This window comes from Enhydra lutris, unplaced genomic scaffold (genome assembly GCF_002288905.1).
Source record: "Enhydra lutris kenyoni isolate GAN:26980312 unplaced genomic scaffold, ASM228890v2 scaffoldscaffold31, whole genome shotgun sequence".
In the NCBI taxonomy this organism is placed as follows: domain Eukaryota; kingdom Metazoa; phylum Chordata; class Mammalia; order Carnivora; family Mustelidae; genus Enhydra; species Enhydra lutris.
In genome coordinates, this window is record NW_019154115.1 from 18,727,545 (window position 1) to 18,744,621 (window position 17,077).

At 50.2% G+C, this 17,077-nt stretch overlaps 1 protein-coding gene across 1 annotated transcript in view; it reads right to left on the reverse strand.

Annotated features, from left to right (window-relative positions):
• LOC111153293 (multiple EGF like domains 11) overlaps positions 1-17,077 on the reverse strand; it is a 223,973-nt gene that overhangs the window by 74,437 nt on the left and 132,459 nt on the right. Inside the window, exons 5-6 of the mRNA XM_022512229.1 lie at positions 1,692-1,938; positions 287-407 (exon numbers count right to left, since the gene is read on the reverse strand). Coding sequence (XP_022367937.1) covers positions 287-407; positions 1,692-1,938 — 368 coding nt within the window. The remainder of the gene's footprint in view (positions 1-286; positions 408-1,691; positions 1,939-17,077) is intronic.

Consider the following 17,077-nt stretch of genomic DNA (forward strand, 5'->3'; position numbering starts at 1 on the left):
CTCGGGTGAGTACCTATGCCCAAAGATAGAGTTAATCTAGATTTCAAGTCCTCTAAGCACGAGGGACCACAGGCTCAGAGAGGTTAAGTAACTTGCCGGCAGTTCACACAGCCCTTTGATGCAGATGTGATTCAAAGTTGTGTCCACTGGCAGTGTCCAGTCATGCCCATGACCACAGACAGGAGGGAGGGTTGTCGGGGTGGGAGAGGTATTCAGCCCCCCAACGTGTGTGAGGGATGCGCACCCCTCCTCCAGGGTCCCACCCAGGTCCTGTGGGCCCACCTACCGTCCAGCCTGGGGGGCAGGCACATTCTCCCGTGATGTGATGGCAGGTGCCCCCATTCTGGCAGGGGCAGCGCAGCTCACAGTGAGCCCCATGGCTCCCAGGTGGGCACCGCTCCTCACAGCTGCGTGGGGGAAGCAGAGGTGTTAGACACAGCAGCCTTCGGTCAGATGGCAGGGTCCCAGGGGTCCCTTGGAATTAGTGAGTTCACAGTGTGAACTGGGCCATGGTGAGCTGAAATGCAGTCCTGCTTCCCGCCAGAAGGGGGCAACAGGGCTCAGGTATAACGAAATGGAATGTTATGTGCTCTGGCCAGTACCTATGAGATGACTTACGGGCTATAGTGTAAAGAAGAGTGTTCTTCTGGGGAGGAATGCTTCCAAAGAGGAAGCTATTTCATGCGGGTCCTGAGGGTGAAGTTAGTTTCACTGGGAGATGGGAAGGAAGGGCATGCCAGGCAGAAGGAACAGCATGAGTAAAGGCACTGAGAAGTGACTGTCCATACAGCTTTTAAGAATCCACCTAGATTTTTAAAGATTCAGGGAAAGGAGTATCTGGGGCCTGCCCCACTTCCAGGTTCTGGAAGGTTCTCAGCTATTGTAACAGGCTCATGTGCACTGCTGAGGTATGAGGGAGGATTTGCCTAGGATCTTGGCCTTAGGCCTTAGAGCAATGGCCCTGGAGCCGTCCACACACTGGGGCAGGAAACATCCTCGGTCAAAGATGTGTCCCTGTCCAGTGTCCTTGGGTGCTCTCTCAGGATCTAGGGCCATTGGGAGGCCACTGAGCCTTCGACCAGGTAGGGAGGAGAACTTCAATCTCGCTTCTGAGGGGGTCTCAATTAAGCAGTCTTGGTGGTCCCCTGTCAGTACAGACTCAGAAAACTGGTGTGAGGGGCTGTTGAGGTCCGAGGGGAGAAGGCTGGGGAGAGCAGCAGACACAGTAAATTCCCTGAATCTATGCATGACACCTGCCCAGGGCCCTCACCCACCTCTTTTTTTTCTTAAATGGCCTTGAAGGGTCAAGACCCTGGTGAATGGTGGCACTTGGGCTATAATCAGAGAACGGCAAGCTAAGGTCCGGCCCACCCCCAACTACCCACAGGATGGAGTAGGAGTTTAATGAACTGGCCATGCTTCATCTCAGCTTGTACCAGTCACCCTGGGGCCTGGGTGGGAGGGAGCAGAGACCTGCATAGGAGACACCTGGGCATTTAAACTCTGTAGGACTTGGAGTCACAGCACAGGGGATCTGACAGCCAGGACTGCCTTGACCTTTCTTCTCTTGGGACCATCTGCCCACAGTCAGGCGCCAGTGGCAGACTGTGCAGCTGCGGAGGCAGGCGGCGGGGATTCACCTCACCCCACCCCACCCCACCCCACCCACAGGCCCTGCAGGCAGTACTCACTAGACTCCAGTGTAGCCCGGCGCACAGAGGCACTGGCCAGTGCGGGGGTCACAGCTGGCTCCATGGCGGCACTGGCACGGCAGCTGGCAGCCCTTGCCGTGGGTGCCGGGCGCACAGAGCTCCTCGCAGCGCCAGCCACGGAAGCCGGCGGCACACACGCAGGCGCCTGTGATGGGGTTGCACAGGGCTCCGTTCTGGCACTGGCACCGGTTGCTGCAGTGGGGGCCCCAGTGGTCGCTGTCACAGCCTGCAAGAGAGGAGTCGGTCAGGGCTGAGGGAGATCCCTGAGGGACTCTCCTTGGGATGGGGGCCAGCACCGATGCCGCCAATGACCTTCCTAACTCTGTACTGCTCTCCCGTGGGGAGGAGGCAGCAAGGGCCATTTGGGTAGAAGCTTTGGCGCCTCATAACCTCCACCGGCTCTTTGCTGAGCGACTCTGTTCTTCAAGGCATCTCCTGGTCAGAGCCATCCCCTTCCAACCAGTGCTTCCCTGAAGCCCCTCCCCTGTGAAATTCTGGAACCATAAACTGTTTCCCTCCCTCGGCTTTGCTAAATTCTCCTTGGTTAGCTCTTTCTCTCAGCCAAGCTGTTTCTCTCCTAGTTTGCCAGCCCTCTTTTCTGTGACCTCACTCACCACGGCCAACCCTCCAACTTCTTGGTGACTCCCCAACACAGCCTAGCTGCCATCTCTCTCTCTCTTTCCCGCCTCTTTCCCTCTCTTCCTGAAACTCATTACTTTTCTCACCTCCTGCCCTTCAGTCTCAGTGAACCTGTCTTCTACATCCCTGCACCTCCCCTGGCTGGCTCTGTCTCCCTGTCACCCTTCCCATCTCTCTCTGCTGCTTCTCCCTTTCAGTAATGCCTCCCCACCCCTCCCCAGGCTGCTTCATCTTCAGTTCAATTTCTTTACTTTCCAAGTAGCCAACTTCAGAAGTAGCAGGAAAAAGTAATGTTTCCCTGGGAGGGGACCGAGAGCCTTCAAGATCTTTATATGTAATTAAATGTTTCAGAGAGCACTATCTGAACCAGCTTTGCAGAAATTTCCACGGCTGTGAAAAGGGCCTCAGTGGCAGAGCCCCAGGTAGGTCACCTACCTCCCACACCCACCTCCCACTCTGACCCTCATCTGGAGCAGACAGGACACACGATGACAAGACGTCCTCAAACCACAGCCTCAGCCGCTCGAGTCCTGGAGTATGGTGGATGTGGAGTTCAAGCATGGACACGGACATACACAAATAATGTTCTAGGAGAAGTTCAGTGGAAAGATCGCTCCCACCTAAGGAAACCAGGCAAGACTTCTTGAAGAGACTTCACTTTCTGCCTATCAGAGTGACCAACTGTCCCGGTTTGAGCTAAAATCCCACATTCTGGGAAATCCCTCAGCCTTGGGCAAACTGGAATGGCTAGACATCTTACCACCTGAAGATGAGGAGATGAGCCGTTGACCTTTGTGCTCCAGTGATTTTAGGGTTTAGACACCCAGAGAGGAAGGAGGCAGGTGAGTGGGATTGGAGAAGGTGTCAGTGGGCAGGCTCAGTATGAACAAAGAGACAGGGGCACTCGAGGGTTGGGCAGGTACAAGAGCATAAGGTTCTAGGGAGGCCAGTGAGTACATGGGATCTTTGTGGACTAAGGCATTGATGGAGGAATCACTCCATAAACCCACAATCTCCCCTGCATGTACCTGCCACTCACTGATCAAGGTCAAGTAGTCAATATCATGGAGCCTAACTATCATCCTTTAGTAGATGGAACCTGCCTGGGCCCAAATCCCAATTACCCTATCTTGCTTTATTCCTTCTTCATCTGTGCCCTAAATATCCACATACACAAACTGAGCTACCAGATTAAATCTCACCCTCATTTTCTACCTGGTACTACACTGAGTAAGGCAAAATCACCTCCTGTAGCCAAAAGCAATCTTGAGACATAAGAAAGAAGATGGAGGTATCAGACTTCCTGATTACAAACTGTATTACAAAGCTACAGTAATCAAAACAATATGGTATTGGCAGTAAACAGACACATGGAACAACAGGACAGAACAGAGAGCCCTGAAATAAACCCATGCATACATGGTCAATTAATTTATGAGAAAAGAGCCAAAATATACAGTGGGGAAAGGACAGTCTCTTCCATAATTGGTGTCAGGAAAACTGGATAGCCACCCACAAAAGAATGAAACGTGACCAATATCTTATATCATACACAAACATTAACTCAAAATGGAGTTAAGACCAACGTGTAAGACCCAAAAACCATAAAACTCCTAGAAGAGAACATAGGTGGGAAGCTCCTGACATAGGTCTTGTGATGATTTTCTGGATTCGACACTAAAAGCAAAGGCAGCAAAAGCAAAAATAAGTAAGTGGGACTACATCAAACTAGAAAGCTTCTGCATAGCAAAGGAAACTGTCAACAAAATGAAGAGGCAGCCTACTGAATGGGAGAAAACATTTGCAAATCACGTAACTGACAAGGGGTTAATATTCAAAATGTATAAAGAACTCAAACAACTCAGTAGCAAACAACCAAGCAATCTGATTAAAAAATGGGCAGAGGGTCTGAACAGACATTTTTACAAAGAACATACAGATGGCCAAAAGGTACATGAAAGGGTGCTCAACATCACTAATCATTAGGGAAATGCAAATCAAACCCACAATGAGATTTCCCCTCACATCTGTCAGAATGCCTAGTACTAAAAGACAAGAAATGACAAGTGTTGGCAAAGATGTGGAGGGAAGGGAATGCTCATTCACTGTCGGTGGGAATGTAAATTAATACGGTCACTATAGAAAACATTATGGAGGCTCCTCAAAAAATTAAAAATAGAACTATCATATGATCTAGTAATTCCACCTCTGGGTATTTAACCAAAAGAAATGAAAACACTAATTCGAAAGATATCTGCACCTCCATGTTCACTGCAGCATTATTTACAATAGCCAAGACATGTATATATGTATGTATATGCATACATACATACATACATATATAAAACCACATCTTCTTTATCCATTCATCCATCAATGGACACTTAGTTTGCTTCCATGTCTTAGCTGTTATAAACAACTCTGTGTGTGTGTGTGTGTGTGTGTGTGTGTGTATACATACATATACATACATATACATACATACACCATACACACACAATGGAATGTTATTCGGCCACCAAAGAAGGAAATCCTGTCATTTGTGACAACATGGATGGACCCTGAGAGCGTTACACTAAGTGAAATGAGTCAGATGGAGAAAGACAAACACCAGATGACTCATTTATGTGAAATCTTAAAAACAAAGAAACAAACAAGAACCAGACTCGTAGATGCACAGAACAGACCGGTGGTTAACAGAGGTGGGGTGTAGGAAGTGGGCGAAATGGGTGAAGGTGGTCAGAAGGTACAAAGTTCTAGTGATAAAATCAATAAGCCATGGGGATGCACTGTGTAGCATCCTGACTCTAGTTAATAATGCTGTATAATTAATAATGCATGAAAGTTGCTAAGAAGAGATCTTAAAGTTTCTCATCACAAGAAAAAAATGTATACGTATGGTGACAGATGTTAACTAGACTTCTGGTGATCATTTCACAATATATACAAATGTGGAATCAATACATTATACACCTGAAACTAATACATTGATTATATCTCAATTTAAAAAATCAAGCCCAGTTATAGTTACGACTTCCACCCATGCTGGAAGAGGTTCACGGGACTGAGAGAGATGGTGTACCCAGCAGCCGGCATCCCCCACCTCACCCACTCTCTGGGACATATACTGGCAAGTGGAAAGACTAGCCGAATTGCCTACTATACCATTTCTCTATCTCTTTTTGTTGCCAAGCACACATAGTTGAATTCCCACAAATTTAATGTATAGATGATGTGACTCCATTGTAATGGTAATGACAACCACATTTTAAATGCTCACTTGTGACATTAAAACCCTCTAAGTCAGGTTTTATTACTCTCCATTTTACAGATGGGGAAATAAAGGGTCTGAGAGGTTAAGTGAGGGTCCAAGGTGAGAGTCAAGGGCGGGCTCAGGTCTGGCTCCGCCATCTCCGTTGCCGGTAAATGGGACACTTTCTGAATGATGATTCTGAGGACAGAAACTCTGAGGTGCCCTTGGGCAGAGGGGGACAGCTGCAAAGCGCGAGTGTGCAGACGCCAGGTAAGCGAGCCACTTCCTCTCTCTTCATCTCTGGGGACAACCCCAGGATCCAGAACAGGGATTCCCTTCATTGTTAGGGCCGTAGTTACTGCCCTCAGACCTTGACTCTGAAGGAAACTGTTAGAGTCCAAAGCCAATTTGTCCTTGGTGCATCCGAGGGCTATACATTGCTTATCAGAGGTGACCTCCATTCTCTGTGGCATAGCCAAACCCCCAGACTGTAGGGTGCAGAGTCTCATGGGGATGGAGATGCTAAGGCAGCACTGAAGATTCACTGCAGACGTGCTATGGGAGGGGTTGTTCCAGACAATACAGAAGGCCATGAGTGGGTTGGAGTCCAGACTGGGGGGTTAGAAAACAAGTCCTTAAAGAAGAGACCGGAAGGAGGGGTGAACATGGCAAATGATCTAGTCTCTCTCTATATATTCCTAAGCTAAGGAACTGATGTGTAAAAGCCTGGAGCTGGGAAAAAGCAAGACATGGGAGAAAATTTAAAAAGGTCTGTGTGTCTCGAAGGGAGAGCAAGGCATAGGTGGGACTTGAAGGGAGAGCAAGGTGTAGGTGCCGCAGCTTCCTGGGCAGGGTCCAAGGTCCCAGGGCTTTGTGAGCTGTGTCCAGGGATGCTGACTTCCTGCAGTGGGGAAGCTCTAGATGTGTTCCCAGCAGGGGCCGACAGGATTAGGTGTGGCCGTAGAAAGACTGGGTGGATGAGAATAGACCTGTGAGCAGGACAGATGGCGCAACAGTGGGGTCAGGGGGATCCGATGGTATAGTAGCAAAGAGCTGGTGGTGGTCTTCACCTTGACTAAGGGAGTAGCACTGGGGATGGAGGGAAGGGGACAGGTTCCAGCTGTATTTATGAGGTATAAGCAGCAAGGACTTGGTGACCAACGGGGTCCTGGGGGAAGGAAGAGGAGGAAGGAAGGATGTCAGCCCAGCTTAGGTTTGGGCTGCTGGGTGGATATCGGTGCCACTGACCCTAACTCTGGGAAATACAAGGGGAAGAGCCAGGACACTGGGGGAAGAGAATGATGTGAATTGTGGTCACTGAGTCTGAGGTACCTAAAGGTCATCCAAGAAGGCACTCAAAGCCATTCACGTACACTAACTGATGCACTAACGCTCGGGGGCTTTCGTTCTTCTACTTGTCTGTTCAACACACTTTGGCCAAATACCAACTACAGCCAGAAAGTGACCTGCCCTCTTCGAACGTACAGTCGAGTGGGAGCAAGACGCTGGAGTGGCGTATATGACACGCAGTGAAATGCAGCAATAAGGACATTTCCGGGCGCCAGAGAAGCACAGATAAACACAATTCTCCGAAGCCTGACAGTCTGGGTTTCCAGTGTGAGTGTGCATGTATACACATGTGTGTAAATCTGTGTCTGTGTGTAGGTTTTATGGAGCTCCTAAAAATACAACAGAAAGAGCTTCATGTCACAGTTGGAAACCATGGAAACAAACAGAAAACATGTCTGGACTAAAAAAAGTAAAGCATTTGCTATATTAACAGAGCCATTAATACAGGGGCAAATAGACCCGCAAATCCAAGTTGACAGGAAAAGGTTACATTCAGTTTAGAATACTCTGATTAAGGAACCAGGGAAGTGTGTAATCTGTTCCATATAAATTTCCCCTCAGAGTGATTAAATGAAAAGAAATGTTAGGGTTCACAGGGATAAGCTTCAGTTATCTAGAAAATCCACTTAAAAACACCTCATTCCCCAGCAATGACAGAGAAATGAGGCAGAGCTACAGCGAGTCAATTATCTTTCCTGGTGAAGGTGAATAAAAACTCTGGTCATTAAAATTACAACAGGACTTCACATTCTTTTGCAGATACTCACAAACGTTCCAATCTGGCCTTGGAATGTCACCCCCTCACCCACTTTTTGTCTGTCATAGATGTTTCTTTTTCATTATTTTTGGCTTTGGCTGATGTTTCAAGTCAATATATCTTCTTTGGGCAGCTGTGTGTGGCCTGGCTTGCTCTGTTCCTCCACGCTGGCCAACTCACCCCTTTCCCCCCGCCAGACTTTCAGGATCTGGGCTAATGTGTTCCCAGCTCATTTAATTCCTACAACAGCCCATTTGCAAGGCATGATATTACGATCTCCATTTTGTAGATCGAAACAGAGGCCCAGAGAGGTGATGCACTTGTCCAAAGTCACACAGCTGGGGAATGACTGGGGATTTGTGCTCCTAACCACGGCTGTCCTGCTGAGTACCGTCTGGTGTTGATGGAAGAGGGGACATGGGACACTAGCAGCCAGCCTGGGCATCAAAAGCCACCTTGGAACATTCACAAAGAGATGAGAAAGCAGAGGCTCATTTTTCACACGTACTTTTATTCGAGGATTGGTGTACGTGTGAATGGTGGTCATAGGTCCCAGGTTTGCCATGGCTGGCCCTCATTCTCCAAATTTTATTCTCTCAAGATGATTTATTTAGAACTTTTTCTCTTGTATAAAATATATATAACACACCTTGTGCCATTTTAATCATTTCTAAGCATATGGTTCAGTGGCATTAATTATATTCAAGGTGTTATGCAACTGTCATCACTCTTTCTCAGACTTTTCCATCCCCTCCTCCCCAAACAGAAACTATACCCATTTAGTCACAGCTCTCTGTTCCTTCCCTCCTCCAGCCTCTGGTAGCCCCCTATCTCCTTTCTGTCTCTATGACTCCACCTAGTCTGGATATATATATTTTTAAAGATTTTATTTATTTATTTGACAGAGAGAGAGAGAGAGAGAGATCACAAGAAGGCAGAGAGGCAGGCAGAGGGGGAGGGGGAAGCAGGCTCCCTGCTGAGCAGAGAGCTCGATGCAGGGTTCGATTCCAGAGCCCCGAGATCACGACCTGAGCCGAAGGCAGAGGCTTAACCCACTGAGCCACTCAGGTGCCCCTAGTCTGGATATTTTATATAAGGAGAACCATATATCAGTCTTCTGTGAGTGGCTTATTTCAAGTAGCATAATGTTCCAAGGTTCATCCGTATTGTAGCCTGTGTCAGAAGCTCCTTCTTTTTTAAAGCTCAATGGTATTAATTATCTAAATATGCCTCATTTTGCTTATCCGTTTCTCTGTCGATGGACGCTTGGGCTGTTTCTGCTTTTTGGCTGTTGTGAATAATGCTGTCATGAACACTGGGGTACGATATCTTTTTGAGTCCCTGAAGATCATTTATTAAAGGCGAAATGCTGCTTTCATGCCTTCACTGACTCTCTCTGTTAGGAACAATAACTTGGCTGACCACTGCTTTCTGTCATCGGCACTCTCTAAGCCGGGTTTAGGTTCCTTGTGTCCAGTCTCTTCCGTTAGTCTCAGATATTCTGTGGGTTGCAGCGGGGAGAGCGGGGGGATCTGGGCTATGCCCTTGTTCCTAGCTGCCCTGTCCCCCACATGCACACAGTCTCCCCCAGCGTCTGGCCCAGAGCTGGGCACAGGAAGAATCATCAACTCTCTCACAAGGGTGCCTGGCCAGCGCTTTTCCAACAACCAAAGAGCCTTCTCTCGGCTGCTTTTTTTTTTTTTTTTTAAAGATTTTATTTATTTATTTGACAGAAAGCACAAGGAGGCAGAGAGGCAGGCAGAGAGAGAGGAGGAAGCAGGCTCCCCGCTGAGCAGAGAGCTCGATGCAGGGTTCGATTCCAGAGCCCCGAGATCACGACCTGAGCTGAAGGCAGAGGCTTAACCCACTGAGCCACCCAGGCACCCCCTCTCGGCTGCTTTTGAGGACTCACTTCCTCAGACGGTTGTTCTTGGCCTGGCTGCACATTAGCATCACCCTGGGAGGTTTAAAAAAAGAAATCATGCCTGGTCTTCACCCCTGGACATTCTGATTTAATTATTCCAGGGTGGAGGGGGCCCAAGCATAGGTCCTTTCAAAAAGTGCAGCTGGCAAGAACTACCATCAAACTACCATCCTTCTGGTGACCTGCATTCTCACTGGTCCTCCCAGAGAAGGGTGGGAGATGTTGGGCCTGAGGTGGGATGGGAGAGGTACATGGTTCTTTCCATTCCACAGACGGGAATCTGGAGACTCAGCATGGAGGAGAATTGGCCACTGAAGTGAAGGTCAAGTATTCAGAAATGAACCTGGGGTCCACTGGCCCTGAGCTGCCCTGGCCTGTGCTAGAGCCTGGGCCAAGGCCTCCCCACTCCCCTTCAGCAAGAGTCAGAGCACCTCCCAGGAGGGGTCCCCATGCCCCCACCCAACCCCAGAAGATGGAGGGGGAGCGGACACATCAAGGAGTTGCTCCTGAGTTTACAAAGCAGCGGGACCAGAGGCAGAGATGGAGCCACAGCAGCCTGAAACCATTCCAGCTGATAAATAAAGTGACTTCCCAGTGAGGGAGGCCATTTGTCAACTGACTTGCCCTAATAAAAGCATGGACAAATTCTCAGAGGCTGAGCGCCGCCACTCTTTTCAGGCCCAAGCCACAATTCTGTGGGTGCGTTGAGGCTGAGTCAGAGCCAGCGCTGCGCAGTCTCAGGCAGCCCCCTCCCCTCTCTGGGCCTGTCTTCTCATCTGTAAAACGACAGATCTGGACCAGTGGTTTTTGCTTAGAGTAGGTCCTCCTCCCCAAAAGAGCATCTGGAAGTGGGGGGAGGGAGGAATTAGGTCCTCCAGAACGATCAGGGGCTGTCCTGCACGATGAAGAGCTATGCCCCCCAATGCCAGTGGTGTTCTCATTTAAGACACCAGTAGGTAAGTTCTGGGGTCCCTTCCAACCTTGATAATATGTGATCCTATGCTCTGTTGCTAAATGTCCCCACTTGAGAAGCAGGCAGAGGGGGCAGGGGTGAGAGGTGTATTTGTCCTCGGGTAGAGAAGAAAAATTCAATGTGGGTAACCCAGCCTCTGAGCTGAGCCATCGTTCAGCTCCCTATCTTTCCACCACTTAAGACTGTTGGAATTAAATATTAATAGACCAAGGTGCCATAGATTAAAACCCAAATCTCCTGACACAGTCCCTAAGCCAGAAGATGCTGACAGCATAGGATTATAATGATGTATCATTAGCTCTTAGTGATCTATTTATTACAGTTGTTACTTACTCTGTTATTTAACCACATTATCTATATCTCCCGTAAGCCTCTGAAGAGAGGCGGGACTCACAGTAGCTTCCGGGGACGCTGGGATGCTGAGCATAGGCTCCCGCTGCTTTCCCAAGGTGCAGGAGCGGAGGGAGAACCACGCATGCGCAGGAAAACCCTGCCCACCCCCACCCCCACCTCCCCGCCGCCCCCGGGCATGCTCCCGTTGGTCAGGGGCATCCTCGCCTGGGTTATTCACACTGGTTCCTCTTCTGGCCCCGTGCCACCTATTCGTCCCTTGCCTTGTTCCAAAGATCTGAGGCAAACCATGTAAGATGGGATTATTACCCCATTTTCCAACTGACAAAACTGAGGTTCAGAGAGTTTAAATAACTAAACTTAAACTGAGGCTTATCAATTTTGGCACTTATTTTGAGCCAGAAAATTCTTTGTTGTGGGGGCTGTCCTGGACAGGATGTTAAGCAGCACCCCTGGCTCCCACCCCTTGGATGCCAGCAGCAAACCCTCCTCCACAACTGTGGCAATCAAAAATGTCTCCAGATCTTGACAAATGTCCCCTTGGGGACAAAATTACCCCCGATGACAAAAGGCAGAGTTTGAGGCTGAGCCTGCCTTTCTTACTGCTAGGCTTTAGAGGTGATCTCTAAACACATTTTACAAGTCAGAAAACTCTGGGCCAGAGAGGCTGAGTGTCTTGCCTGTGGCCACACAGCTAATACCATGAAGAGCTAGACTGGAAACCAGTTGGCCATGTTGATCTAAGGCTCTTTGCATCCTACCATGTTAGCTTTTGGGGTCCATTTATCCCTTGTCAAACAATTATTGACTGCCTACTATGTTCCAGATGCTGAGAAGCCCACAGTTGGTTGGAGAAACAGACAAGCAGATGGGAAACAAGGACCCATTGGAACATGGAGTGACTAGCAGATGCTGGGCGAGCTGTGCAGGGGCAGCTACAATTGGGGACGGTGCCCCATTGTCAGGGCAGGGGCCTGGGGACTCAGGAGGGCCTTGAGGTAGCAGGGCAGGAGGAGGGAACGAAGCCAGCAGGTACGTTAAAAAGCTGCAAACAAAGGCGGCCCCTTCAGCTCCCCACCTTCCTCATCTCCATCACCATGGCCTTGACCACAGTTCCAGGCACCTAAGTCCACTTTAACCAGATGTCATCAAGCCATCAAAATATCAGGAGGGAGTGGAGAGATGCAGTAACTCTGTTCTATCAGGGCCCTGTGTCTCGCTGTGGAAAGACGCATCTGGAGGGCCCTGTGCTGGGCCCTGACTTCAAGATATTGCTGAGTCTGCCCGCATTCCACCATGAGGGCTCCACTCCTCAGGGTGGGCAGGGATGCCCTAGTGAAATGCACATCATGCATGTTTGTGTAAGGGGTGCGTGTGTCAGTTACAACATGAGGTCATATGAGCCATCAATATCCCAGTTATCTGTTAACATCTGACGGCCAGTTAGCAGACCTGGGAGCCAGATTAGGAAGGGGTGTGTGTGTGTGTGTGTGTGTGTGTGTGTGTATGTGTGTGCGCGTGTGCGTGTGCTTTGGAGAGAGGAGGTGGGAAGGTATAAAAGTCAAATTTATCAACTTTGCAGAGATGGCTCTGGATACAGAATGCCACGATATTCTGCGTGATGAAAAAGAAAACTAGGCATTGGGTACTTTGTAGTAGCTAATTTGTTCAATTCGAGCCACAACTCCTCAGGGTAGCTATAATTATCCCCATTTTACAGAGGGAGGAAGCAAGGTTAGGTGTGGCTAAGTGACTAACTCATGACCTCACAGCCAGAGAGATCTCTGGCCTGTTTCTTGAATGGGGACATTCAACACAAATGCCTTGAACTGCAGAGTATCAGGCATGATGCACAGCAGAGCTGGAACACAGGGGTTCATTGACACCTGTGCTCTCCTCGTACAGAAGAGGATCTTGAGACCCAGAGATGGCAAGGAGCTGTCCAGGTCACCGACAAGCAAGAGGCAGGACAGGGTGAGACTCAGGACCCACGTGAGGTCTCTAGGCCATGCTGAGCAGAGAGGCTAGTGTGGAATCCACAGGCTCCCAGCACCACCAGTCCCTTCTCTTCCAGAGCCCACAGAACACATGTGCCGTCCCGCCCCTCAGCCCTAGGCTGTACCCCTCTTCAGGATAAATGTACCTCGGTGACCCTGGCACTTTTGGCTCATACATTTCAGTGATGGGGTCAGAGAGGCCCGGGTTGAGAGGTAAGCTGGCTGCTGTCCCCAAGTGGATCCTAGGGTGGTCCAGAGCTGTGCCCTCAGCTCTGCTTAAAACCTTCCCCTCCATTCACCTCCCCCACAGGCTTTTAATGAGGCTCAGCTCCTGGCTGTCTGGCTCCTTCTGATCTGCCCGCATCACTGCCTTTGAAGCTTCCCAGCCCCAAAGACCATTTATCTCCACAATTTGCCTAGAAAGCCTCATAAATCATGTCTGTGCACAAAGGAATTACCTCTTTGGAAGAGCTTTCAAAGGCAGCCGGCAAAGGCACCATGGACCTGCCAGGGGGACCATTGCTTCGGCCCCGCACCCTCCCCACCCAGCTCTCACCTCATGTTCAAAGCTCCTGAGCAAACTCTGGGCTGGGGATGGGAGGCGGGCTGTTGGGGATCAAAGGGAATGTGGTGAAGTTCCAGAGGGTGGGACGGGAGCCCCAGATGAGCTCTGAGGGAGGTAAACTCACAGTTGGGGCAGGAAAGGATGCAGGAAGGTCACAGGGTCCAAGCTGGTTTCCCATGAGAAGTGAACTCATTCTACACCCTTGTCTACCATTTCCCCATCATTCTGCGTCATCCCACTTTCTCCAAACAGTGAAGTCTGGTTTGGGGGAAAGAGCGGCTCCCTGCCTCTCATGGCTCTGGGCAAGGACCCTTCCAGGCCTCAGCATCCCCCTTGACAGGATTAGTCCTGACGGGTGGGTGTCAAGTGGTGACCCATGGAGTCCAGAGGGGTCCTGAGGGCGGGTAGGGGTTGGGGCCGTGCCAGGGGCTTCAGAGCTGCTTTGGGCTTTGTTGGGTTTTCACATAAGGACAAAGGATTAAGCAGCTGAGGTTGGGATTGGGGGTGGGGGTTGGGTTGGGTAAAAACCCCATTTCCAAGATCTTTTTTGCCTTTCAGAGTCTGTTTAATTGCCCTCATGGTTAGAAAGTTACTCCACCGGCCTGAGAAATTTCTTGCTGCCACACAAAGTCATTTCTTTTCTTTCAACCACTCACTCAATGAGCAGCAACTTCACAGCCCAGCACCGCTGCAAACGTTCATGTGGAAGGAACCAAAGCAGGGCTCAGGGTGTCTGTCTTTCAGAACTTCCTGTCCGGCCCTGTGGACAGATCCCCACGGGGAAGACACAGGAAGGAGACAAGTAGTCAAAGCTGGGCAGAAGCCTGGCTCCCTTGTGGGCCCACAAAAATCTTCTAAACAAACCCTGAGTCCACCTGTTGGCCTATTTGTAATGGAAACGGGGTCTTTCTCATCAGGTGAGAAGGGGGAGATAGGGGGGTGGGGGTTGTGTTGAAGCTGTTCCACAGGAGCCAGGGAGAGGGAAAGCAAGGTAAGGTAGTCTGGGCCCAGGCAGCGGGGAGAGACCTGCAGAACCCCTGAAGGCGGCTGTGGGCCAGGGGCAGGCTGGGCGGGAACCCTCCACCCTCCCCTGCTAATCCTAGGAGTTCCTGCCACACCCCAGAGGCTGGGTGGAAGGCTGTTCCCACCAGTAGAGACACACTGGCTCCTCCGGCTCTCCCACCCCGCTCACACTGCGATTGTCCCAGCGAGAAAGATTCACCTCCCAGCCACTTTTTCTTTTGGCAGAGGCAGTACCTAGAGCCCTCTGGTGTCCCCGGTGGTTTGGATGCACTGGGCTGCCATTTATTGAAAACCAATTCCATGTAAGGTCCAGAATGGGTGGGGCTTAAAAAGGGCCTGGTCTGTCCCCAGGGGCCATGAAGTGATTAAGGTCAGGTTCACCTGCATGAGCGCATACTCGGGAGGCTGGGGGTATGGCAGGAAGGGGTTAATCTGCCCAGGAAGGCCTAGTGGCAGAAGTGGGGTGTGATTTAGGACCTAGAAGGACAGCAAAGACTTCAGGGCTGAAAGCACACAGCCCCAGCAGTAGAGGGCCTGGGAAGCAGGGGGAAGAGTTTGTCTCATTGAAGGAAGGCTGGACCAATGCTGTTCAAACGCTCCGTGGGGAAGGACCAGCTTTGTTTGCCTTGTCTTGTTTGTTTCCCAATCTATCACAGATGCACAGTCGTGACTGAGCATGACCTGTATGGTACCACATGACCCGCACGGTGACACTCTGATGCTGCTGGCGCGAGCATCCCCCAGGGGGTGTGGCTGCCACAGCAGGGGCCAGACTGTGGTAAGTTCCTAAACGGTTACTCTCAACTTCTTAATAACAACTCCTGGGCACCCCCTCCGAATGGCACTGGGCTAGCACACAGCTCGGAGGAGGGAAGAAGAGCCCGCCAAGGCAGGGTTTTGGCGGTTTTCCTGGAGATCCGACTATGCAAGGTTTCTGACCTATCTCCTTTGGGAAATCCTGTGGACTCCAAGGGGCTGTGACGCTGACGGAAACACCAGGAACTTGGGGATGATCAAGGTAATCAAGGTAACACCAAGATTACTAACTGGCGGTGTAGGGCCCCACCCATCAGAACAGCCGGGTTCTAACCCGTGCCTAGCAGCTGACTAGCAGCCGACCAGCAGCAGGCGCTGTCACAGTGGGAGCCCTGTGTGAGCACTCCACAATTATCTCATTTAATCCTCCCAACAAGGCTACAATCTCCATTACCAGATGAGGAAACTGAGACACAGAGAGGTCATGCCCCGCACAAGCAGAGCACCTGGATGTTGCCATAGTCTCTATCCCCTTTCCTGCCTCTGGCTCCAGCTGGGAGTTACGGACTAAGCAGGTGATAGAAACTCGGCTGAGTTTCTGAGTAGTCTGAGGCAAACTGCATATCCTCTTTGGACCTCCGTTCCCCCCACTGTAAAATAAAGAGAGTGGAACGAGATGATCCCCAATATGTCTTCCATTTTGGACTCCCTGAACCCTCTGAGTCACCTGGGGGAACTACAAGAGACAAAGACACAGGTATGTGGAGAGCCATGAATCCAAAGGAGGAAGCCCAGGGTTGAATCTCAGAGCACGTGGGGGTGCTCTGAATCTCTGCTCAGGGAACCTCCTGAAACGACATGGAATTTTTGCAAATGGATGGAATTTTTGCAACAAGGACAATGAAGGCAGGTTTGCCTCACTTTATGCAACCATTCTTCCAAGTCCTTGTGCAATTAAATTGCTATTTGGAATAACCCTGTTTATCTGTGCACTTTTGACCTTCTAAGTGACCTCTATGCTGATCAGTATTCAAAGCAAAGATTGGCAATCCCATTGCTCAGACAGAGAGTCTGAAATCCAGAGCAGTGAAACAGCTTGCCCAGCTATAGGTCTAGTTAGCAGGAGAGTTGAGGCTCCCGGTCTTCAGGCTCTGATCCCACCCCACCATTCTCCCTGGTACCACTTCCCCAGGGGGATCATTTAACACAGAGCCTACCTATCCACAGCAAGCCATAGCTCCTTGATGTTTGGAGTCTCTAGGTATTGACGTCATTTGTGTCATGGTCCATTTGTCCCCACTACAGGGAGGGACTTTGAGGGCAGCTCCCAGCTGGGCCTGCCAGTCAGAGGACACTATCTATCACTGCTGGGCGAGGACCTCTGGTCTTCCTGGAGAAAGGAGGCCTGAGGGCAAGTGACAGATGGCCTTCCCGTCTATTGAGAGTTACTATCAAGGATGCGGACAGGCTGCTCCTAGGGTGTGCTAAGGAGGAAGCCAAGGAAAGACACGTGGGCTGCACTAGGGCGTCTGCTGAGCTGTCCGTTTGTTTTTCACCCTGTAAAACTTTATCCAGTGCCTACTGTGTGCCAGACACTGGGGATCAAGTGGGGAATAAAACGCCCACAGAACCTTCCCAGAGCTAACAGTGCAGCTGCAGAGAGAGACAACAAGCAAATAAAAGCCTCTGCTTTGGCCTCTATTCCAATGGTGCCTCCTCATTGCTAAGTTCTTTCCACAGTCCTCCTGGCTAGGTGGCTGGCTTGCCTTTTTTTTTT